Source organism: Nicotiana sylvestris, chromosome 7, assembly GCF_000393655.2.
Source record: "Nicotiana sylvestris chromosome 7, ASM39365v2, whole genome shotgun sequence".
Classification (NCBI taxonomy): domain Eukaryota; kingdom Viridiplantae; phylum Streptophyta; class Magnoliopsida; order Solanales; family Solanaceae; genus Nicotiana; species Nicotiana sylvestris.
Window position 1 is genome coordinate 138,588,039 of NC_091063.1, and position 24,274 is coordinate 138,612,312.

At 35.6% G+C, this 24,274-nt stretch overlaps 3 protein-coding genes across 4 annotated transcripts; 1 reads left to right on the forward strand and 2 right to left on the reverse strand.

Moving 5' to 3' along the window:
• Positions 1–231: 231 nt before the first annotated feature.
• On the reverse strand, positions 232–1,017 carry LOC104220845 (uncharacterized). The gene has a single exon (XM_009771836.1). It carries the CDS (start codon positions 1,015–1,017, stop codon positions 232–234), a length of 786 nt encoding a protein of 261 aa, XP_009770138.1.
• Positions 1,018–10,831: 9,814 nt separating this feature from the next.
• On the forward strand, positions 10,832–17,989 carry LOC104220567 (probable envelope ADP,ATP carrier protein, chloroplastic). Of its 2 annotated transcripts, XM_009771485.2 has the most exons (11): positions 10,832–11,267; positions 12,653–12,709; positions 13,909–13,971; positions 14,086–14,142; positions 14,226–14,309; positions 14,642–14,710; positions 14,788–14,900; positions 15,000–15,169; positions 16,476–16,554; positions 17,540–17,690; positions 17,905–17,989. In XM_009771485.2, exons 1-10 carry the CDS (start codon positions 10,932–10,934, stop codon positions 17,646–17,648), a joined length of 1,137 nt encoding a protein of 378 aa, XP_009769787.1. In that variant the 5' UTR covers positions 10,832–10,931; the 3' UTR covers positions 17,649–17,690; positions 17,905–17,989. The 2 variants fall into 2 exon arrangements, with proteins under 2 accessions (XP_009769787.1, XP_070007081.1); XM_070150980.1 differs by having other exon boundaries at positions 17,540–17,989.
• Positions 17,990–22,691: 4,702 nt separating this feature from the next.
• Positions 22,692–23,087, reverse strand: LOC138873839 (uncharacterized). The gene has a single exon (XM_070152322.1). The coding sequence runs from the start codon at positions 23,085–23,087 to the stop codon at positions 22,692–22,694; it is 396 nt and encodes a 131-aa protein (XP_070008423.1).
• Positions 23,088–24,274: the final 1,187 nt, after the last annotated feature.

A 24,274-nucleotide genomic window follows, 5' to 3' on the forward strand; every position in this document is an offset into this window, starting at 1 on the left:
TCTTCTGTGACTCATCGAGGTCTCTAAACAAAGACCTTGTGCCAGACATATGGTTCGATCATCCACTATCAATGAACCAAACACCATCAGAAGAGTTAGAAATTGGAGAATGAGCCATGAACAACTTACTATCTTCCTCTACTTTCTCTGAGAAATTGGAATGCTTCTGCTCATTTTTTGCTTAGTCCAGCAATATGATTCAATATGACCGTACTTCTTGCAATATCGGCATTACATGTCATTATTGGGCTGACGTGTCTCAGTAAATTGACCTCTGCCTCTACCGCGTCCTCGACCTCGACCACAAAATCCACCTCTTCCTCTACCTCTGCCAGAAAAAATTGCCGATTTTTCTCTAGAGAAAGATGCCTCCTCTTTCACCTGGAATACTTTTTCTTCAATTTTCTCATGAGACCCGTTTAACCTATCTTCATGTGCTAACAAGGAACTCATTAATTCATCAAATGAATAATCAGATAAATCCTTGGATTCTTCAATTGCAGCAACCACATGCTCAAATTTATTGGTTAAAGACCTCAACACCTTTGCTACAACAATTTCATCACTTACAATCTCCCCATAAGATTTCATGAGATTAACAATGTAAGAGACTCTAGACATATAATCTTGCACCGATTCATTATTTTTCATGCTCAAAGTTTCAAAATCACGATGCAAAGTTTGCAATTTTACTGCAATTACCTTCTTATCTCCCATATACTCCTGCTGCAAAAATTCCCAAGCTTCATGGGAAGTCTCTGCTGCTGAAATTCGGGGTAAGATATCATTATCAAGGGCTTGTTGAATCAGAAACAGTGCCTTCGAATCATTCTTGCGATTTTCCCGTAGCCGTTGTGCGTGGCCTTCATCCGGGTCTAGAAATCCATTCTCCACCAAGTCCCATAATTCCTGAGACTTGAAGAGAGTCTTTATCTTAAGATTCCAAAAATGATAATTCACCCCTTTGAAAATTGGAAGATGTTGGGAGTTAGTGTTAGAGTTTGAATTTGCTGCCATTTTGGTCTCTGATTTGTGTTTAGAATTGTCTCTCTAACTTAACTATTTGATGCACATGAGTTAGAGTGAAACCTGAAAATTGAAAAGAAGAAGATTTATGTTGTAACCCACTTCTTTTTCTAATTGCTCTGATACCAAAATATGTTGGAAACAAATGCAGAAGCAATAAAAGAGATATACAACAGAAAGTTTTTTTACTGCTCAATTCACTTCACTTGAAAACAAGAACACCTACTGCCTTTTATAGGATTACGATTTAACTGCTAAGTCTAAAAAATAGCAACTAATAGATAAGGGAGAATATTATGAAAAGTGAAAAACATGGTCCACTACTAAGTGATAATGTTGTAAAACTAACAAGAAAAGTAAAACATAAGTCCACTGCTGCTAAAAAGGAGTCACGACCAAATCATGTGCAACTGAACTGATTTGAAGAATTAGTCAACTGATTCATGGTGAGCATAACACTCTGGTAGATCTTGGGAGAAAGAAGGTGGATAAGATACCACAAGGTGAAGAGCACGTTCGCAAAAGCCAAGTGGCAAAGACAGGCAACCAACCTCTAGATCATTGGACCTATTTGAGCCAGGCAAATCCAGTATCTACGGTACATCTCTTTGATGATCGTGTCTATTAGAAGCGACATCCCAAGAATAAAAAGATAAGTATGTACAAAAGAGTGTCCAGGACGATAGCTGGTGAATCGCTCAGGCCAAACACAATAGAACTTGATATTCTTATATGTCCACCAGCAGTCCTTTCAGACAACAGGAAGGAGTTCCCAGGTGATCATGGACGCGAATTCGATCACCGATGTGTTTCGATCACCAAATTACTTATCAGTCTTATTCGAACTGTCAAGTCAGAAGTCAAATCCAATTCCTCAGGGACTATATATGTAACAGTTATTTCGGGGAGCGACTTAGCCTTTGCGGCTTTGCAGGAAGAACGACTTACTTGATTTGCCCTTCTTGTATGGCAGTAGACTATTTTCAGTTTAAGCGCCAACGACCACCAATATAATTTTTTCAGCCACCTCAGAGCCGAAACAGATGATGGCAGTTTATTCTGAGTATTAGGGTTCTGGGAGGTCATGGATACTAGTTCTTCGGCGGAATGACTTCCTCGCCACTTAAACTTGATGGGGTTTAAAAGTCGATACATAAAGTTTTAACTTTTTCATTTGAACATTCTAACTCATTTTTTCCGTAATTAATAAACACATTTGACCATTGACCATGCTCATGTGGCATCAGTTGGTTCTAATCAGCAGGCCGCATCAGGAACACGACGCACAGGAGCGTGAAAACCCCCTTCACAATGCCCAACCGTACAAAATGGGTTGTATTTAAGTGTATTCTTATTCATTCCTTCTAAAATACCCTCTTTCTCCATTTTTTAAAATCTAAAGCTCTATTTTTACTTTTTCTTTTCTTTTTTTCAGACCATGAAAATGATGAAAAGTTGTATATTTTTTCATTGTGGAGTTAAAGCAAAGTTTTGCATCACTTAGACCAAACGAAGCTCGATCAGAACAAGATTAACAGATAATAAACGAAAAACAAAAAAAAGGGTGAGTGATTATGATTGATTTTGAAAGTTCATCCAGTACGACTGACCTCACGCCATATTCACCACCATAAACAAGTCCTTTTTGAATATTGGAGAAGGTGAAAAGAATGTGAAAGATTCTGGAATTCAGAGATCGTGATCGGAGAAGGTGAAAAGAATCTTCCAAATTTTTTATGCAAATGGCGATAGGGGTCTTAACCGTGAGGAAACAGCAGCTTTGGTGGTTGCTGCAAATCCTAGGGTCAAATTCATCGATGAGCAGATCAGTGCCATTCTCGACGAGGTTTTCCGAACTTATGGAGAGTTCATCGATGACGAGAAACGGCCTTACATATGATGGCCTATTGCGTGCCTACTATGATGGCATATGGGCCTTACATATGATCTCCTCACTTTCCAGATTTTTTTCACCTTCTCCGATCATCAAAAATTTTGAATTAACATGGGAGGGTTTAGCCAGAGAGAGGTTAAAATGAGGGAGGCGGGTCGGTCTATGGAATAAAGAAGGGACCATGGTTTTTTTCGCGCCTTTGAAGTGTAAGATATCCCTTGGTCATTTGCTGACTGGATGGACACGTATATGTATGTGTAATACACGCGCATATGGTCTCTAGCTAGATGTGTTTATTAGTTACGAGGAAAATGTGTTCAAGTGTTCAAATGAGAAAATAAAAAGTTTATGTATCGGCTTTTAAAAACTCGACAAGTTTAAGTGGCTAGGAAGCCATTCCGCTTAGTTCTTGTGTTTAAGGATTAGAAGGAATATTCTAAAGGACGAAATACTAGAAAGCAACAAAAGTAGGGGTGGGCATAAAATCCGAAAAATCAAATTCTGAACCGGACCGAATTAATTCGGTATTTTGGTTTCGATTTTTTCCGGTATTTCGGTCCAATTCGGTATTGCAATTTCGGTATTTCGGTACGGTCTTCGGTATTAAAATTCTGAAATTTCGGTATACCGAAATACCGAAAATCCGATTTTAAAAGACATTTTCTTAATTATTACTGCCCACCCAGCCCATCGCCCCAGCCCCAAACGCCCAAGCCCATCTTAATTCTTATGCCCAAGCCCAAGCCTAAACTCTAAAGGTTAGCTGGTTACTGGTTAGTGGTTAGGGCATTAGCATTTAGCAATTTAGATTACAGTACAGTTGAGCGGCGATCTGGAGATTTCCGATTTTCGAGCTCCGACTCCTCACTCCTCAGTCCTTAGTCCTCACAAATTCCGGGCAAACGAAGATGTTGTTGTTGAGAACTTGCGATAGTTTCAATTTTCAAAGGTATGTTTCTACTTTCTAGCGATTTCTACTTTCTAGCGATGGAAATGAATTTGATGAAGATTTCTAACGATGTTCTTTAGCGAAGATTAATTTTATATTTGAAACTCATTTTTTTGGATCAAGTGTTTGATTAGGTATAAAGTAGGTTGACATATGAGAAACCTATAAGATATAGCAGTAGAACAGGGAATGAAGATAGTAGTTTCGTGAAATTTCTTTAGCAGTAAGCGTTGGCAGTTATGTATAGATATTGATTGAAGTAACTGATACAGGAAAATGATTCTGTAACCTAATTTATGTAGCCCGTTGCACAAACTGTAGTAATTGTATCTTACTAGAGCTAACTGGATAGAAACTGTACTAATTTCTGCTGCTGCTGCTCTCTGTTCTTTAGCAATGGACATAGTACTCTGATTAATTTTGGATAGATCATATTGTAATTTGTATTTGAAAGCATAAAGATAAATGAAGATGATTACAAAAAGATTTTGTTTTCTTTTTCTATTTTGTTAAAATCTTCTTTAGACTTGGTGGAATCTTCAACTTTATTCAGACTGATATATGACTATATGTTAATCGGCGGGCTAATGGACTCAATATTGTGTTACTGTTAGCATCTTTTAAAAGAACTTCTAGTGTTACTGCTAGCATCTTTTAGCTGCTGCAAGACCTCAAACTTGTTGAATGTTGTGTATTTGTGTTTATGGTTTGGTTGTTCAGGTGTTCTTGGCATTGGTAGTGTGTAAATATAATTGGCACAGTGCAATTGGTTGTTCAGGTGTTCCTGATGTTGCTGCTGCATCTTAGTTACTATTGCAACTTGGCAGTGTGTAAATGTTTGGCTGTTCAGATGTTCTGCAGATGGTTTGGCTGTTCAGGTGTTCTGCAAACGCTTGTTACATAGCTTGTTCTGCAGATGCTTGTTACATGTTGTGCAGGTGTTCTGAATGCTAGTCATCTCTTCTAAAGAATGACAAGAATAATTCTGGTTTTTCTTGCTTGGCTACAGATCTATTAGCTTGGCTGCAGATGATTGTTACATGGCCTGAAGCCTTAAGTCTAATTCTGTTGTGTACCTGTGTCTGTTTAAGACTGAAGGCACAACTACATTTGTTACTAATTGTAATTTTCATTCACAACTGCATGCCTAAATTCAAGCTGATCTTCCCTCCTGTAACAGTGTAAACAATCTAGTAAGTAAATTTTTTCCTCATCCCTATTACATAATAGTATGCAGGCAGGCTATTAAAGATCAGAAAACTAATAAGGTAATGAGAACTAACAGGTCCAAGCAAGCAAGAATGCACGCCCAGTTACAGACCACAAGAATAACCAAAAGGTGCTATATTTGGCAATTTCCTTTTAAGGACTAAGATTTCTTCAACTGGTTGTGGTTTTTCAAGAAACGACTTTGCTTTCTTAATGTAAAGTCTTGACACGTCTATATGAAAAAACAGCTTAATATTGAAGCAGTATCAAAATTTAATATTGAAGCAGAAATTTCAGTAGTTGACGTGTCAATATTTTAAATATTACTCATTAATGTATCAAACCGAAATCGTACCGAAACCGTGCCGAACCAAAATAAGAAATACCGAACTGTACCGAAATATTTTGGTACGGTATTTGGTATACACAATTGATAAACCGAATACCGAAATACCGAACCGAAATACCGAATGCCCACCCCTAAACAAAAGCGACAACAAGAATAAATCTAATAAAATAATCCTAGGAAAGAAGGAATTAATATATACAAGTGTGGGGATGTCATCCTTATTCCGCTGATGTTTTCACTAGTCAGGGTTAAGCATTAAATGGCGAGGATGCACGTCTCTTCATATTCAAAAATAATGATGGCGATTTAATAAAATTTTCCGCGTAAATCTTTTTGGAATATTCTGTAAGAGACTATCCGAAAAATGGGAGAGTTATCGATATTGACAGTAAGCAGTTGTGTTAGGTGGAATGCATACATGTTGCGGTCATTCTGAGTTAGTTGCTCTGTTATTTCGATTATATGGTTTGGAGTCTCTAGATATGAATATCACCTCCTAGATCATGATTCATGCATTTTTACGCACAATCACTGAATACATACTACAGTCACTGTACAAAGATTCAGTCGACTTTTGTTCAATTTTGCAGATTGTTCAGTAAGAGATTCTAGCTATTATCGATTTTACTTTAATTCAATTTCTATTTATATATCTTGCGTTTACTAGTTGTTATCATTACCTTTTTCTTGTTTCAAATTAACAGGGACCAATTTAATCGTATTAAATTAATTGTTTAACATCTAACTTTACAAATTTAACTGGTTTAGCCTTTCAATCAAATTTTAGGGTAAACACATATAAAGACGTCCTTAGATTATTAATACAGATAGTGTAATATTATTCTTAGACCATTTCCATTTCCTCCTTTAAGTTCTTCTTATCTTGCTTATTCTATTTCAATTCTTGGTTTGTGAAATCTTTGAAAATCAAATGTTCAGCTCCTTACTTACAATTTTATTAAACAGTTTACTCTTTGTTTCATCAAATAGTTTTTTAACAAAAGTGAAAGAAATGCAAAACATGTATGACTTTTTCTGTTCCTTTCCTTTTTTTTTTTTCTTAGTTTTTGAAATTTTTAAAAATGATCCTTACGGCATCTCCAAGGATGCACTATTTTTTGCACCAAATCTAAATTTGGTGTTTTTTTGCTCCAATGAAACACCAAATCTTGCACCAAACCAAATTTGGTGCAACACTATTCATCAACACCAAATTTGATTTATTATTATTTTATTTATCTTTTTATTTTTTGGACTTTAATTTATTATAAATTGTGTATATAATTAATTTTTATATTAAGATCTTTATAATTTTAATTTTATATCCTATTTTTTTGCTATATTAATTTTTGTATATATATTATATTTATATATAATTATAAGTTAATTTTATTATTATTATTATTATTGTATAAAAAGAAATATAACCATTATTTAAGAATAAAAAATGCAAATGTAAGATATCTAATGTTGCTAAAATTGAAAAGTGGAAACTAAAATTTAAAAAAGAAAATTAACAATACATAAAATAAAAATACATTATAATTAAAGTACATCAAAGGAGGATACATTAAAATTGAAATTACACTAAAAAATATAAAACATAAGTTTAGTTTTTGTAATAAATGATTTATCCTTTAGTTGATTTATTCTTTAAAATAATCTTGTAATAAATGATTATATAAGTGGTGAATGTGAATTATATATGATGAATATGGAAAAAAGAAAAAAGATAGAATTTGTTTGAAGGAAATAAAAAATAAAATTTAAATAGAAGATAATAATATAATATAATATAGAAGAAAGAGAAAAAATATTCTTTTTTGTTGTAAAAATTGGTGTAATGGTTGGAGTCAATTTGGTGTTACACCATTTTGGTGTGAAATTTGGTGTTATGGTTGGAGACGGTCTTACATAAAAATAAATCTATTATCCGAACTGAACCTTTTCATATGCAAAATATGATTATAGCTTGTTTGGTCAAGCTTTAAAAATCAGCTTATTTTGAAGTGCTTTTCTACAAAATATATTCCTAAAAAGTACTTTTGGTGAGAATTAGTTTATGATTAGCTAATTAATTTGAAAAACACTTTTGAACAACAATTAATATTTGACCAAACTTGTAAAAAGTACTTCTAAATGTAATTTTCTTAAAAACAAATTCTGCTTTTACTCAACAATAAAGTTTCGCAAAATACCTTAAAGGCCAAAAAAAACTTGAACAAACAAGCTATTAGTAACAGTTGACCCCACAAGTAGGAGTATAAAATAAAGAAGAGATACAACACGTTTTAAAATGATTGATTTTGAAAGATGAGCTTTGAAAAATTAGATCGAAAACTATTGGAGCTATCAGGATTTTATTTTTTGGTGAGTTGGGGTTGGCTTGGGGGGGGGGGGTTATTTTGTCACTTTTCTTCTTAATTTCACATTTGCATCATTTTTTTTTTCTTTCTATCATAAAAAAAACATGTATTTTATGTTGTGAATAACAATTAGCCGTACCAGTCTTTAAATTTTAAGTGGTAAATAAATAGATACCTAAATTTATTTTGTTTAATTTTTTCTCAAATAAATAAGGGATCGTTTGGTTTGGATACAAATTATACATGAATTAATAATGCCATATAGAAATCAGTAATGCAAAATTAGTTATGCATAAATTGTAATACATAGATTATTTCTTGTTGCATGTTTAGTTTGATATATTATAAATTACAATATAAAGTGCATAATTTAAAATCTTTATTTAATTTTAGCAAAATAAAAGTTACATTTCACATTATAAGGGTTACTTTATCATTTTAATATTCTAATCAAGGTATTATTTAGGCCAAATATATAGACAGCACATTAAACTTTGTCTAATTTTTCATTTGTCACTTTAACTCAGCTTTGTTCTATTTTGGCCCTCCAACCCCATTTCTTTTGTTCCACTTTAACACAAAAGCTAACTAGATTCCATGTGTGATTTGCCTCACCCTTGTAGGCGCGTGAGAGCCATTTTTTAAGCCAAATTTCATACTCCCAACGTGGAGGCAGATCCAGAATTTAAATCCTATAATTCAATTTTAATATTTTTAATATTAAACCCATTATATTTTTAATGTTATGGGTTTATATCTATTTTTGTTTTTACAATTTTAATAAATTTTTACTTACAAATTTTTACTTCGCGTCAAAAGCTATGAGTTCAGTTGAACTCGTAGTTATTACTGAAAATATATATAAAAAAATATCTTTTCCACGGGAGGGGGGCAGAAAAAACGAAAAAAATAATAATTTGAAATTACAAAAAAAAAAATTGCGGGGAGGAGGGGGGAATTGGGTGGGGGTAGCACCTGGGTATTTGCACGCGCTACTGGGTATTTGTCCGCGCTGTATTTTTACTTGGGATAAAAGTTTTTGTGTCAAAGTGGAACAAAAGAACTCATTATATTTTTAAATATTATGGGTTTATATATATATATATATATATTACATATAAAATTTTACTCCGCGTCGAAAGTTATGGGTTCAGTTGACCCCGTAGTTATTACTAAAAATATATATAAAAAAAAGTATTTTTTCCCCGGGATGTGGGCAGAAAAAACGAAAAAAAATAATAATTTGAAATTACAAAAAAAAAAATTGCGGGGGGTTGGGGTAACAGCTGGGTATTTGCTGGGTATTCGCATGCAGTGCATTTTTACCTGGGAGAAAATTTTTTGTGTCAAAGTGGAACAAAAGAAATGGGGTTGGAGGGCCAAAATGGAACAAGGCTGAATTAAAGTACCAAAATAAAAAATTGGGCCAAGTTTAATGGTCTGTATATGTATTTGGCCTATTATTTAATATATGTATTCTTATTCTACATTAAAATAATTATTAATTTCCTTATTAATTTGTGTGAGTTTTACGTATGAAGAAAAAGAAAAAGCTAAACAATCATTAGTGAAGGAGCCATGGATTCAAAAAAATTATTTATGGCGAGGAGATTCAGCAATTTATGTATAGTAAAAAATATTCATTTTTGCCCATATTTACATAGTATATTTTTAGTCAAATTGAACCCCCTCTCACCTCTCTGCTTCCGCCTCCACATGGTTAGCTGAATTTATACCGAGATAAATTCTTCGTAAAATACCAACCAGAAGATTAAGGGTTCGTTTGGACAAAAATTATACATTTTTTCAATTTTTTTTTTTTTTACTTTTTTTTGGGAATCAATGTATGTCCATAAAAATTTTAAATTTCACTTAAAGTTAAATTTCGGAATTTTTCAAAAATTTTAAAAACTCTAGAAAGTTATTTTTCAAAATCTTCACTTCAAATCTCTCACAAAACTCAAAAATAGCTCCAAATTGTATTCATTTCCAAATGCAACTCTAATTTTCAAATACTATTTTAGTTATTTTTTTAAAAACTTTTTTCTGAAATTTCACAATTTTTATGTCCAAACGCCTACTAATAGCCTGTTTGGCCAAGCTTCTCAAGGGGAAAAAGCACTTTTTTTCCCAAAAGCACTTTTTTTCCTAATTTGAAGTGTTTGGCCAAGCTTATTTGGGAAAAAAAAGTGCTTTCGGGAAGAAGCAGAAGCAGTTTCAGAGAAGCAGAAAAAAGTAGTTTCTTTCCAAAAGCAGAAGCAGAAGCAGTTTTGGCTTTTCTTCTTACCTAAAATATCCTTAACAAAATATAGTATATACCAAAATAACCCTTAAACCTAATATTTAGGATATTAATTTATAAATATTTCTTCTTATTTTTAGGAAAACTTTCTAATATATAGTGACTTTAGGGGTGAATGCTTTTATATTTGTTGAAGGAATTTTAATATATTTAACTTATATTAAAAGAATTAAGTACTTTTAAATTTTATTTTCATATTTTACTTAAATAAAATGATTTTTTTTAATTATTGCATGTAATAACAAAATTTTGATATTATTTATTTACTTATAATATTAATTATTAAGTAAATCTATTCATGTCCTTATTCGTAATTTGACACTTAAAAGCACTTTCTAAAAAGCTTGGCCAAACACAAATTATTTCTCAAAAGTGCTTTTCAGACTGATTAGCCAAACACAAACTGCTTCTCTCCAAAAGTATTTTTTTCAAAAGCACTTTTGAAAAAAACTCTTCTCAAAATAAGCTGATTTGTCCAGCTTGGCCAAACAGGCTATAACTGACTTAAAAACCCAACCAAACGGCATCTAATAAAAAGCATAGAGGAAGATAAATAAAAAAATGAGAAAAAGCATTGGATCTGGAGTATAGAATATGTTCTCTTTAAAATAATGATTGATTTTCTTTTTGATTATAAAAAAGGATTTGTTTAAGAAACAAAACAATATAATAATACAAAAAAAAAATAATTTATACAAAAGAAATGAATATAGAAACAGAATAAACCCCCAGAGTAGGTAGCTGCAAAGTGCCAAATTCTCCCTCTAAAACCCCTCTTATCTTCTTCACAACAGAGGGAAAAAAAAAAACTTCCTTCCTCTTACCCAGTATCCACAATGAGAAAGAACCGACCCGTTTTAGTATCCATGGACATTCCGAGTCTCGAATTATCCAACAGCACCTCTCAAACTCACCCACCACAACAATGGCAAACCAAATGGGTCGGTTCTACGGGTCAAATTGGGTGCAATTTTGGATGCATCTCGTTATCGGAGAATCTTGATAATAATAAAGGGTTCAATAATCCTACAACAGCTCAGCTTATAAAGCACCCATTAGCTATGGTAGCTTTGGTTCCAAGAGATGCTGCTTTATTTGCTGCTGGTGCTATTGCTGGTGCTGCTGCTAAGACTGTTACTGCTCCCCTTGACCGTATCAAGCTCCTCATGCAGGTGTCTCTCCTTTTTAATTTATCGTTTTGTTTTTTTTTTACTACCATATTACTGCTGTTTTCTTGGATAATTGAATTTTGGTTGAACTTTAGGCTTAATTTCTTGACAAAATTGTTTGTTTCATTTCCTACACTTTGAACAAATAAAATAATGTGGGTCCCAATAAAGTGGAGTGAATATGCCCTTCAGAGCGTTGACTTATAGTATTTAAATGGAGAAGAGTAGAGAGGCGGGTCCGCTTTTCACAAAGTTTGAAGCTGGATACAAAAATTTCTCAGTTATCTAGATAAAAGGAAAAAGAAAAAAGAAAAGAAAAGAGTGGAGTGAATATAGAGGATTCATGTAGCAGACCCTGACTAGTTCAGGATTGAGGTATAGTTGATTGATTGATTTTTGGTTGAATTGAAATGTGATAGTGGGAGATAGAGAGAATGGGGCAGGAGGTCAAGATTTGGTGATACTTATAGTAGTAGACGGTAACTAAATGTTTAAAGCAAATGACAGTAACTAAGAGTAGAGTTAAAAATGACTTTACAGCATATTTGGTTAGTGGACTTGAGGAAAATAACATGAGATATAGCCAGATAAGTCATCCTCCGATCAGGATGGTGATTTAGTTTTGGCTAAGTAGGCTGGTACGCAATTCACATGAATTTTGTTTGGTATTACTGACTTCTGCAAGTATTTGCATTATCTTTTTCATAGTTTTGAAGGATTGTTAGTTTGCTAATATATTCTTTTGAAGGGTTTATAACCTTTAAACTTATATGATTTCTTAAATGGTAGCCAGAAAAGGCCACATCCTTTGTAGGAGTACTTGTTATCAGCATCTACTCTCGCCATCTTATGCTATATTCCTGAATGTGTATCTTAAAAGCCCAAATTGGCTTTATTGTCCAGTCTTTGATGTCGGTGGCAGAGAAGTAGACAAAGAGTGTAGGTGCAGCTGCAATGTGTTTATGCCATTGACCTGTTGACAAGTTAAAGGAACTATGAACGTTACTGCTATTTTGTTATTCTATGAGAAGAAAGAGGAAAGAATGACTTGCCTGATACATATCGGTGCAAGAATGACTTTTGGGGGTTATTCTTCTTGCCTCCCCACTCTTCTGGTCTTGTGAAACTCCATTTGAGAAAAAAAAAAAATTCTGTGTTGAAACTTGACATCGCGAGCATCCTTTCTCACTATGCATTTGTATACCCGACAGTGAAATCCCCAGCTCATACTTGTATCCATCTACGTATTGCCCCAATCCTTCATATTGTTACTGGTAAGGTGACTCCATACTATTATGAGTTTGATATGCATATTTTAGTTAACAGCGGCCACTTTTACGTTTTCTTCCTTGCACTTATATCTTCCTGTCATTTGCGTTGGTTGCTAGACACATGGACTAAGAGCTGGACAAGAAGCTGCAAAGAAGGGAGTTGGATTCATTGAGGTATTGTATTGTTTTCTTGCCTGTTGTTGCTTTTTGAGATATACGACAAAGACAATCTATGTCCTAGTTAATAATTCAGAATTACCCACATCTCGGCATCTACTTCTTAATTTATTGAGTTTCCTGTAGTCTGATGTTCCCTGTTAGCTGTTCTTTTATATTGTGCGGAGTTTTAGTATTGTGATGATTGATCCAAAAGAGTAAGCGAGTAATTTGCAGTATCATAGTTAGAACCCATTTACTACAAATGATGAAGGCTGTCCCTTCCACTCTAGATTTGAGGGTGGAAATATAGTCAACTTGTTACTTGTCAGCCAGTGTTGGTGACCGATTCTACCGCCTAGTAAAATTTGTAGAATTTGGTGGGGGTCTCAGTTTGGGAAGTTCTGTCTTTAGAAACAATTTTTTATAGTTATTATGATGAATAGATAAATTATCCTCGTACGCGTACAATTTTCTGCCATTTGGTTGATTACTTCTCTTTAATTAGTTATAAGCAAGTGATGCTCTCTATTGTGAACCAATTGAGTCCATCACTGATTAAAAAGAGTACTAATAATTGGTTTATAGGCTAAATGGGCTCTCTCACCTAATAGACTAGTCTTTTGGGTTGGACTCTTATGTTAGTCTATAACAATTGGTATCAGAGCAGATTGATGAACGCTTAAGGCCGCAACTTGGAGTGGTGGCCTGGACTCGTGAATGGAGGGGTTGCCAGCTGTGAGCACCTGGTAGGGCACCAAGAGTTGTGACTTGGACCCCCCCCCCCCCCAACACACACACACAGCGAAAAAAAAGGACAGATGCCAGCTATGACCACCTGGGCTAGAGGGGTGCCGCAAGTGGTGGTGGTCTGGATCTAAAAAAGTGGTGCCAGCCGCGATCAACAAGGTCGTTGGTCGTCAAGCAGGGGCAATTGATGTGAACCAATTGACTCCTTCATTGAGTAAAAAGGACTAGTATTTCAAATGGTAAATGGGTTCTCCCACCTAATAGGCTAGTCTTTTGGGTTGGGCTCTCCTGTTTAGTCTATAACAGTATAATGGTTATTTTCCTTATCGGTACATTGCAGAAGTAAATTCTTCTTATGCTTCTCTTTTCTGCAAACCTCCCATAGGGAAATAATTACCACTCATAGGTGCCATCATTGAGTCTTATGATTCTCAAGTTTTTGATATATGCGTAAAATTCGATTGCAGGCATTTGCATTGATTGGGAAGGAGGAAGGGATCAAAGGATACTGGAAAGGCAACCTTCCACAGGTTTTTGCTCCATTTTCCTGTTGAGCTAACATTTATAGTCAGTCATAGATTCTTGGTGATTAGGGCTCTGTTTTTTTTAAAACTTCAAGTTGATATTTTCTGTTTATGTTTTAGGTGATACGGATCATACCTTATAGTGCAGTGCAGCTGTTTGCTTATGAAAATTACAAGGTATTGAAACATCTTTAGAGAAGACATAACAGTAGTTTGTTGTATCACCACAATTAAGGTTATTTCTCACTTTCTATTTCCAGAAACTATTTCAAGGAAAGGATGGGGAGCTTTCTGTCATTGGAAGACTAGCAGCAGGTGCTTGTGCTGGCATGACTTCGACTTTTGTAAGTTTACATTTTGTGAACACCAAATAGCTATTTCTCAGTTGTTGTTCATTTGGCATTTAATTTCGCAATTATGTTTACACAAGTGAAAGTGACCTTGCAGAAACTTGGTGCTTATTGTTGTTTCAGTAATGTTACTGAGCTGAAATCTGTTGTTTGCTTTATAAGATATACTTGAAAACTACCAGTTGATCTCTCTATCTCCCCCCCCCCCATTTGCAGGGGTGGGGTGGGAGCTTGCAGAAGCTCAATTATTCATATTCCTGTTCTTGGTATTTTGGTTATATTTTTTATCTGTCTCCAAGACCTTTAACTTGTTGTTATGTTGTCAGGTAACCTACCCATTAGATGTCCTCAGATTGAGATTAGCAGTAGACCCTGGGTATAAGACGATGAGTGAGGTAAAAGTTGGATAACTCCAAATTTATTATACGAGGACATATCTGGATCATTATTTTGATTAGTTCAATGATTTCAGGTTGCTTTAAAAATGCTGAAAGAGGAAGGCGTTGCATCCTTTTATAATGGTCTTGGGCCCTCTCTTATTGGAATAGCACCATATATCGCTGTGAACTTTTGTGTTTTTGACTTGTGAGTCTATGTTCTTTGGAAGATCTTAATCCTATATATCATATAAAACAGGGTCCTGGTGTTAGTACTCTAACGTAATGACACTTTTGTGAATGTCAGGGTGAAGAAAGCTTTGCCAGAGAAATATCAGAAACGAACTGAAGCATCTCTGGTTACAGGTTTGATTTCAGCAACTATTGCCACGCTAATGTGCTATCCATTGGACACAGTGAGAAGGCAAATGCAAATGAGGGGTACACCTTATGTGACAATTTTGGATGCCTTCCCAGGTAAGTAATAAATGACGTCATTGCCTGTATCTCTTGTTGTTTTCTTCTCCTTTCTTTTTTATGCGGAGATGGGAGGAGGGGATGGGAGTTGGTAGGTATGTACTGTGTACAAATCCTGGCTGTGAACAGATAATCTGAAAGGTTCAGGTTTTTGTTCCATCTTTCTACACTTTGTTCTTTTAATCTAAACCGTATTTTTGTCTTGTTTGTTCTTGATTTACATGTGCTGCGGTCAAAATTTTGCATGATCTCGATTCATGTGTCCTGCTTTCCAAGTTTTGCTTAGTTTACTTAAGGGATCGAGACTTGCTTGCTAAAGTGTAGCCTACCTTTTGGTTCTAGTACAACATAAACTTTTCAGGCTTTGTGCATCGTAGTAGTCATTGGCACAGGCTTTCCTATGCCCATACTCAAGCCTTGATTTATAGGGAATGCTCCTTACCCCTATTTGTTTGGCTTGCTTTCTAATAGTTTGTGCCGAGAAATGAATTGTTCCTTGAATCGGAACGTCCACTAAGCACGCAAGGTGTGGCCTAATGGTCAATGAAGTAGGTGAAAACCTTGGAGACTAAGGTTCAAATTCCACTATGGACAAAAAACTCTAGGTGATTTCTTACGGTTTGTCTGTGCCTTGCTGGGCTGGCAAAGTTACCTCGAACCTGTACTGATGGGAGATAGCAAGCACCGATGGAATAGTCGAGGTGTGCGCAAGCTAGCCTGGACTCCATCATTATAAAAAATAATATAACTTGCTTTTGTTTTATATAACTTTGGCTTTAATTAACATCTCACGCCTTCACATTTTCGAACAATTATTATAATTTTTTACCATGACACATCTTCCAACAATTATGTTGACAAATATATACCGAAATCAGATAATAATAAATCCATTTTCTCTTTTAACTCGGTATTAGTCAACATAGGTCATAAAAAATGGGGCGAGTGAGTAATAGAAAATAGCTGTACATACTGTCGCCCAGCTGCTTTAATAAAACTGTTTTCCACTTTATGAGGTTTTTTGTGCTTCAAATCCTTTCAAATCCTTTAAGCTTAAAGTATCAAAAAGTATGAAATGTCAAAATTAGATAACATTTTGATTTCAATTCCTCGAACTTGTTGACTCTATAGTTCACTTCATTTGAAAAAGAAAAGAAGCCTTTAAAATTCAGTGACTGACTGATTGTATCATAGTTTTTGAAGTCCATGATCATGCTCGAGAGGGGATTTAAGTTATTCTAAACTGAGAATGTTAATCAACCTAACACTCTTTCTGATTGTTTAAATGAACCCTTTCTTTTTTCAGGTATAGTGGCGCGTGATGGTTTAGTTGGATTATACAGGGGGTTTGTTCCCAATGCGCTGAAAACTCTCCCTAATAGCAGGTGCATTTTCTCATTCCTGTGCCTTCTTCTGTTCTCTTTTCACTTATTTTTTTATCTTCTCTGGTCTCTGTTTCCGCACACCTTTTTTCCATTTTTTGGGCATTAATCAGGCTCAATAGTTTCTATTTGAGATTGTAGCATAATTGATAAATATAGTTAGGCTTGCCGGTTTTAAAATCTCATGTTTGACGCTGTGTTTGTTTAACAAACTGCACGGTTATAATCGCCATCCGCAGAAGACTTAAGAGTTTAGGTAAGCATGTTTTTTATTTTGGTAATTAAAACAATTTTATTACCAGTAAAGAATATGTACAGCTCAAGACAAAAGAAAACATCTCTAAAACTGGCAGCACCCAGTAATTAGAGTTAAGACTAGATCATCTCCACTATATCTCCTTACACAGCTAACTCCTCAACCTCTACCAATTACCTAGGATAAAAATTGAGTTCGTGAATCTTCCCAGCTAATTTTGGCCGCATGCTACCTCTGAATATAACCTCTTGTATAATCAGTTTCACCAGTATATCAGAAGATCTCTGCTTGCGTTAAAAGACTCCATTGTTCCTCTCTTGCCATAAATAGTACACAGCTCCAGCTAGTGTCATTCTGTAGATGTTTGCAGTAGCTGTCTTCCCGTTGCAGTATTTCTCAGCCCATTTATTCTCTGTTTGCCATTAAAAAAAAAAAAAAAAAAGCATATTTACGTTGTTGCTTCATTCATAAAATGTCATGTTTGTTCCGTGAGATGATTACACTAGTATTCATAAACTAAGGATTCATCATAAATTGACTAGTTTTATGCTGGCTCGAACCAGTAACGTAAGTAAGCTCATGCCTGATGGAACAAACAGTTCTCCAAGGGGACCGATAACAAGGAATTTAGTTACTACTAGTACTAGTATTACCAGGCAATGATCATTGACGATGATATTAACATCATAACCTAACACATCATTGTTTTTGTCTCTTCATTTTCTCCTGCAGCATTAGGCTTACCACTTTTGACACTGTTAAGCGTTTGATAGCGAGAAGTGAGAAAGAGCTCCAAAGAATTATGGAGGAAAACCGCGAGAGACAAAAGACAGAATCCTAGCTACGTACTGCACCATATTGTAGATGTTCTGATTCTTTGAAGGTAATTGATCTCCTAATTAATATTCATGTCATTTTGAAGCACTCGTTCGATGAGCAAGAGAATTGAGCTACCAGTAATCTGGTTTATTGACTGGAGCTCCAATTTTGTAAAACCAGGTTTAGTTGCCAGAGTAGTTAGGTTGGCTTTTTTTATGGTTGATTAACTTCATTCATTTGTGTATTGTTTGAAGTGACTCCTCCTTTTCACTTTGTAGTGGCAAAGAACTATAAGGAGCTGATCACTGAGTATCTATCAACATTACTTTTTCTATGACTACAGCTATTGTGTTATAAGGCCAATTTCTGTTCCTGGTTTTACAGATTAAGGATGGTAAAGACCGCAAAAGAGAGTTAAAGAAGAGAATATTACAATATATGTGATCTCAAACATTGGATTAAAAAGTACATAAGAACCGGAACATAACGTATTTTCATAAATTTCACTACAAAAATATTATCTCTATTCAAGTAAACAAAAAAATAATCCAAAACTCTAGTTGTATCACTCTATGTTTTCGTAGCCCGAACAGCTTCAATAAACAACTTGATTTCTGCAAATGTACCGCACAAGCATCTGAAGTAGCCGTCAACATTCCAATGCTGGAACCTTGCGAGAACTTAATTTCCAAATCCTCACAAGAGACTTGCAATTTTCCACAATTACGTTGTGCCTCTTCGTGGTGGCTTATTTGAACTTTTCCATTTATTTTACCGAAAATCTTGTGGAAAGACCAGAAGAAACATCATAATAGTGTTAGTCATCCAACCATTATAACTATCAGGCAAAGCACCAAAAGTTGCATCAACGAAGTTTTGAGCGCTTTCGTTTGACAAAGACTTCTTCCTTTAAGTAGCCAATTAAGAAGGCACTCTTCACATCCATTTGGTGAAGGGTAAATTCCATGTGTGCTGCAAAGGCTATGAGGAGTCTTATTGTCTCCAGTCTTGCAACTGGAGCAAAGGTCTCATCATAATCTATGCCCTTCTCTTGGCTATAACTTTGGACCACCAACATTGCCTTGTTCCTTGTAACCGTTCCATTTTCATCAAGTTTGTTTCTGAAGACCCATTTAGTGCCAATTATTGATCTGTCCTTGGGTCAGTGACCAGATGCCACACTTGACTTCTTTCAAACTGATTGAGTTCATCTTGCATTGCATTCACCCATTCTGCATCCTGCAAAGCTTCAGCAATATTTTTAGGTTCAATAAGAGATAAGAATGCATCAAAAGCACATAGATTCTTTAGTTGAGATCTAGTTTTAACTCCAAAAGTTGGATCAGTAAGGATGTTCTCAATGGGATGAGAACTTTGATACTTGTAAGGTTTCAAAACCAACTAATTTCTGTTTGGAGTTTCTCCCATGTTCTGTTGTTGAGGAACAGGCTCATGGACAGGTTCCATTTGGAAATTAGATTCACTTCTTCTTTGTTCAGTTCCCTTTGCCAGGTTGCCCTAGATGGAAGAACCTGTTCCATTACATGTTCCTTTTTTTGATGCAGCTTCAGTTTGAGCTGTGACTTCACTTAATTCTTTTACCAGCCCAATAGCCTCATCTTCATATTCCTGTCTCTCAGTACGAATGTTAGTTTCATCAAAAACTACATGTACACTTTTTTCTACACACAAAGTTCTTTTGTTGTACACTTTATAAGCTTTGCTATGTGAAGAATGTCCCAAGAATACTCCCTCATCACTTCTGGGTTCAAACTTACCTAAGGAGTCCTTTCCATTATTGTGCACAAAGCACTTGCATCTAAATGCCCTAAGATGAGATATATTTAGTTTTCTCCCTTTAAGTAACTCATAGGGAGTCTTCTCTACAAGAGGTCTAATCATGCATCTATTGATGATGTAACATGCAGTGTTTACAGCTTCTGCCCAGAAGCTATGGGGTAGTTTACTAGAAAGAAGCATAGTCCTAGCCATATCTTCAAGAGTCCTATTCTTTCTTTCAACTACTCCATTTTGTTGAAGAGTCCTAGGGGCAGCGAAATTATGATCTATACCATGCTTAGGGATGGCAAACGGGGCGGGGCGGGTGCGGGGCGGGGCAGGTTTAAGCTTATGTGGGGCGGTGCGGGTTTAAGTTTATGCGGGGCGGGTTCAAGAATCTTTTTTAATTTAGCTGCGGTTGCGGGTTGTGCATTTGTTTAATACCTGCATCGCACATTTTCTGCTTTTCATCAAAGAAGAATCAAATGTTTTCGTAGAGTTGTAATCTGCTTTTTTAATTGGAATCTGTTTTATTAATGTTCCCTTGCTTATCTTTATATCTTTATTTTTATTTTAAATTTTGTTAGTTCATAACTTCATATTCAGATATTACCACTTTTTTGGGTCATTAAAATATAATATTGATGCGTCTATTCGGTAAGAATGTAGCATACTAGTTTTAAGAAGATATTTTAAAATTGATTATTATAATTAACTCACTAATTAAATTACTACTTTTACTATGGAGTAATATGCTAAAAGATATTTTTTAACAAGATTAGTAGTAGATACATTGTAGCACATGAAAAACATTATGGACATAAATGGAACTATCGAGAAAAAGAGACAAGAAGGCCATATGTTATCTTTAATTTGTTTGGATTTTTTTAAAAATAGAAACTACTTGTTAAAAATGAAAAAAATGATTTTTTTGCTTTGCGGGGCGGTGCGGGTTTGTGTGAGGCGGGGCTGGGCGGTTTGAAAACAGAATATCTTGCTATACGGTGCGGGGCGGGGCGGGGCGGGACAGGTTGAACTTTATGCGGGTTAAGGATGAACCTGCGCTGCAACCGCCCCACCCCGCCCCATTGCCATCTCTAATCATGCTCATCACAAAATTCAGCAAACTTAGCATTTTCAAATTCAGTTCCAATCAGACCGAATTGATGCAAGTTGATTACCTGGTTGTTTATGAGTTTTTCTAACAAAGGCAGTAAACATGTCAAATACTTTATCCTTAGATGTTAAAAACAATACCCAAGTAAACCTAGAGTAATCATCAATACGTACCATTATATATTTCTTACCACCTCTGCTCAATGTTCTCATTAGACCACAAAGATCCATATAAAACAGTTCCATCGACCTGGTAGTGTATACCACTTTCTTGCTTTTAAAAGAGGATCTTACTTGCTTCTCCCTTGCACAAGAATCACAAACTTTGTCTTCCTTGAACTTGATGTTAAGTTACCCTATCACCAGGTCCTTGGAGACTAATTTGTTGAGTTTATTTAGACTTGCATGACCAAGTCTTTTGTGCCATAGGAAGGGATCATTGTCCAACACACTTAAGCAAGTGAGTTCGTTTTCTGAAAGAGTGGACAAATCTACAATGTAAATATTGTTTACTCTTTTTCCCTGCAAAACAATCTTGTCAGTGGTAAGATTAATCACAAAATATTTAGGAGAGGTGAATGCTACCAGATTACCTCTGTCACATAGTTGTGATACACTTATCATGCTATATTTCAAGCCATCTATCAAGTAGACATTCTCAATGGAATATAAGTCTGTCTTACCTACCTTTCCAACCCCAATGATCTCACCTTTCTTCCCATTTCTAAAGGAGGCATTACCTCCTTTTAGGTCCTCAAGTGAAAGGAACTGGTTCTTACTTCCAATCATATGCTTTGAGCAGCCACTATCCATGTACCATATTTGACTACTTCCCTTCACTTGGACCTGCAAAACGAAATCAGGGGTTAGTTTTAGGAACCCAAACTAGTTTGGGTCCCTTTCTATAGGCAAAGGGGTGAATTAAATTCCTTTTAGCCCATCCAGATAGCCTATTTTTCTCTTGAACAAAGATTTTGTTCTTTTGACTGGCCTTTTATTTTGCATTACATTCACTTTTGTAATGACCAGTCTTGCCACAATGTGTGCAGATTTTGTTCTCAGGAAGTGTGATGTACTTGCTTTTGGGATCCCACTTAGGTGCTAGGGTCCCATAGCCAAGTCCTCTGTTATTGCTACTGTGGTGCTCTTGTGGCCAGGATAGTACATCAGAGGACTTATTCCATTTGCAAGTTCTGTCTAGTTCATGCTTCACCTTCCCTAGATCTTCTTTTAAGACTCTTATCTGCTCATCTCTCTTGTACAACTCATCCTTCATTTTTCCTAAATTTTCTTCTAAGGTGAGATGTGTGTGATCAACTTTATTTTTACCTTTTCTTAATATCAGTTTTAAATTTTCAGATCTAAGTTCTAAGATAGTGTTGTTAAGTTCAAGAACCTGGTTCTTCAGCTCAGTGTTTTTACTATCACTTTCACTAGCCCTGAGTTTCAGATTTTTACACTTAGCTTTTAGGACTACACATTTCCTAGACAGTCGTTCCTTCTCATAGTTTATGACCTCAGACTCATCAATGAAGTCTACCAGTAATTCAGATAGCTTTTCTTTAGACAGAAATTTAATTTTGTCTTTGAGATGAATCACACTTACTTCTTGTTCATCATCTGATTCTCCAATGGCCATAAGTGCTTGTTCATCTCCAGCTTCATCTTCTGAATCCTCATATGAGCTTTCTCCCCAAGCAGCAACCATAGCCTTTGTCGATCCTTTGTTCTTCTTGGGTTGAACCTGTTCTTTCTTCCTGTTTCTTCGTTCAACCCTTTATTTCTTCCATTTAATTTCCCACCGAGAATAATTCTTGATCATGTGGTCAGTCTTACCACATTTTTAGTAGCCCTCGTTGGTCTGTTTTTCAGGGGCCCTTGGTTTGTTGAAGGTTGCACATCTTGAAGAAACCTTTCCTCTCATTAGATACTTCTTGAAAGCCCTTGTGATTATAGCCATTTCATCATCCTCTAAGTCTGCACCTTCAACTATTCTGAGAGCCAGACTTCTTTCCTTCTTGGGTGCATCCATCTTCATGGTTTGTCTTCTCAGTTCATAGGCAGTGAGATTTCCAATCAGCTCGTCCAACTTGAGAGTAGCAATGTTCTTTGATTCCTGAATAGCAGTGATTTTGCTTTTCCAAGTTACTAGCAAGACCCTTATCAAGATTTACTCAACCTTGTCTTCTTCAAGGATAATTTTTCCAAGAGACTTAAGTTCATTTGTTAGTGTTGTGAATCTTGTGTACATCTTTTGGATGGTTTCTCTTTCCTTCATGGTGAAATTTTCATATTGAGAATATAGCAGTGTTCCTCTTGATCTCTTTACTTGAGGAGTTCCTTTATGGGCCACTTGTAGAGTGTCCCAGATCTCCTTAGCAGTAGTACAACTTTGAATTCTACTGTACTCGTCCGGACCTAGTCCACACACAAGCCATTTCTTGGCCTTGGTATTCTTTTCCCACTTCTTCAAATCTTCAGCAGTATAGTTAGCTCTAGTCTTTGGCACATCCACTCCTTCAACATTCTTCTTTGTAGTAGCCAGAGGCAATGTCCCAAAGTTCATAGGCTTCTCCTATGATGTGGTCTCTCATCCTGTTCTTCCACCAGAAATAGTACTGGCCATTAAGGAGTGGAGGCCTAGCGGTGGATTGTCCTTCCCAGTTTCCAGGTGGTTCACTCATCTTGATCTGTTCCTAAGGTGTTAGCCTCTTCAAGGATAACCCGCTCTGATACCAATTGATGTTTTATACTTCAATACCACACAAGAAGGGGGGGGGAGTGATTTGTGTGATACCCAATTTTCGCTTAACTTGATTATAGAAAGACCTGGTTTTTCTATGTGTTCCAACTACTACTGTTGCAGAATAATAAATACAGAAAATAAAGAACACAGAGATTTTACGTTGAAAACACCTGGCTCAAAAGGTGAAAAAACACGTCCTACCTTCCAGTAGGATTTTCCCAAACTCTCCACTAAAATTACTCAGCCAAAAAACTGCATTTACAAAAACTCTTTTGTAAACCTAGGATTAACTCTAATCCCGTTATGGCACACAACCTCAACTGTTGCGACAACTTCAAGTTAACTCTAACTTGAAAACTCTAAGTACCTAATACAATTGCTTCTAAATAAGTTGAAAGGCATAATGTAAAATCACTTACTACAATTGAACTAGAATAAAAAATAGACACTTGGAACTGGTTCTTTTATTCGGTTCAAGTAGCTTCAGGATTGCACGCTTGAATCACACATAAATTGCTTGCAAAATTGCCTTGCTATTTTGCTCTTAATTCACGTTTAACTTCTGCTTATGTGCATTACCTGTAAAAGAGAACAACACTAACATTTAAGGACTTAGCAATTAGAGATTGACTAGGATACAAATGCTACTCTTCCATGGTGGAAGAGTTCTAGTTGATCTCATACTCTAAGTACTCTATCCTTTTCCTAAACCGTGTTCTCTTTGTGTAAAGAGTTTTTCTCCTGATCCAATATGCAACCTTTTCGATCATGATCAAGAGATAACACTTCTGATATGTTAGGTTTATCTCCTTCAGGTGCATCTCACATGTTTGAGTTGATCATAACTGTGCTTCACAAGATGGACCTGGTCCATGTCTGAGTTCCTTTGTCAGTTTTCAAAACTTCACCTTAACTTGGGCCAACAATCGTTTAGAAATAAAATTGAAGTTACTATAGATAAAACAATTCTCAAGCAAACAGAAAACCAGAAAAGGAAATGGAAGTTC

What these genes read in the sequence shown, in the direction of transcription:
- LOC104220567 (XM_070150980.1), top strand. Translation starts at nt 10,932, where the DNA reads ATGAGAAAGAACCGACCCGTTTTAGTATCCATGGACATTCCGAGTCTC. An exon ending in AACTTTTGTGTTTTTGACTT is followed by an intron (nt 14,901 to 14,999) that starts GTGAGTCTATGT and finishes TGTGAATGTCAG; the next exon opens with GGTGAAGAAAGCTTTGCCAG. An exon ending in AATTTTGGATGCCTTCCCAG is followed by an intron (nt 15,170 to 16,475) that starts GTAAGTAATAAA and finishes TTCTTTTTTCAG; the next exon opens with GTATAGTGGCGCGTGATGGT.
- LOC138873839 (XM_070152322.1), bottom strand. Translation starts at nt 23,087, where the DNA reads ATGAACTTTGGGACATTGCCTCTGGCTACTACAAAGAAGAATGTTGAA.
- LOC104220845 (XM_009771836.1), bottom strand. Translation starts at nt 1,017, where the DNA reads ATGGCAGCAAATTCAAACTCTAACACTAACTCCCAACATCTTCCAATT.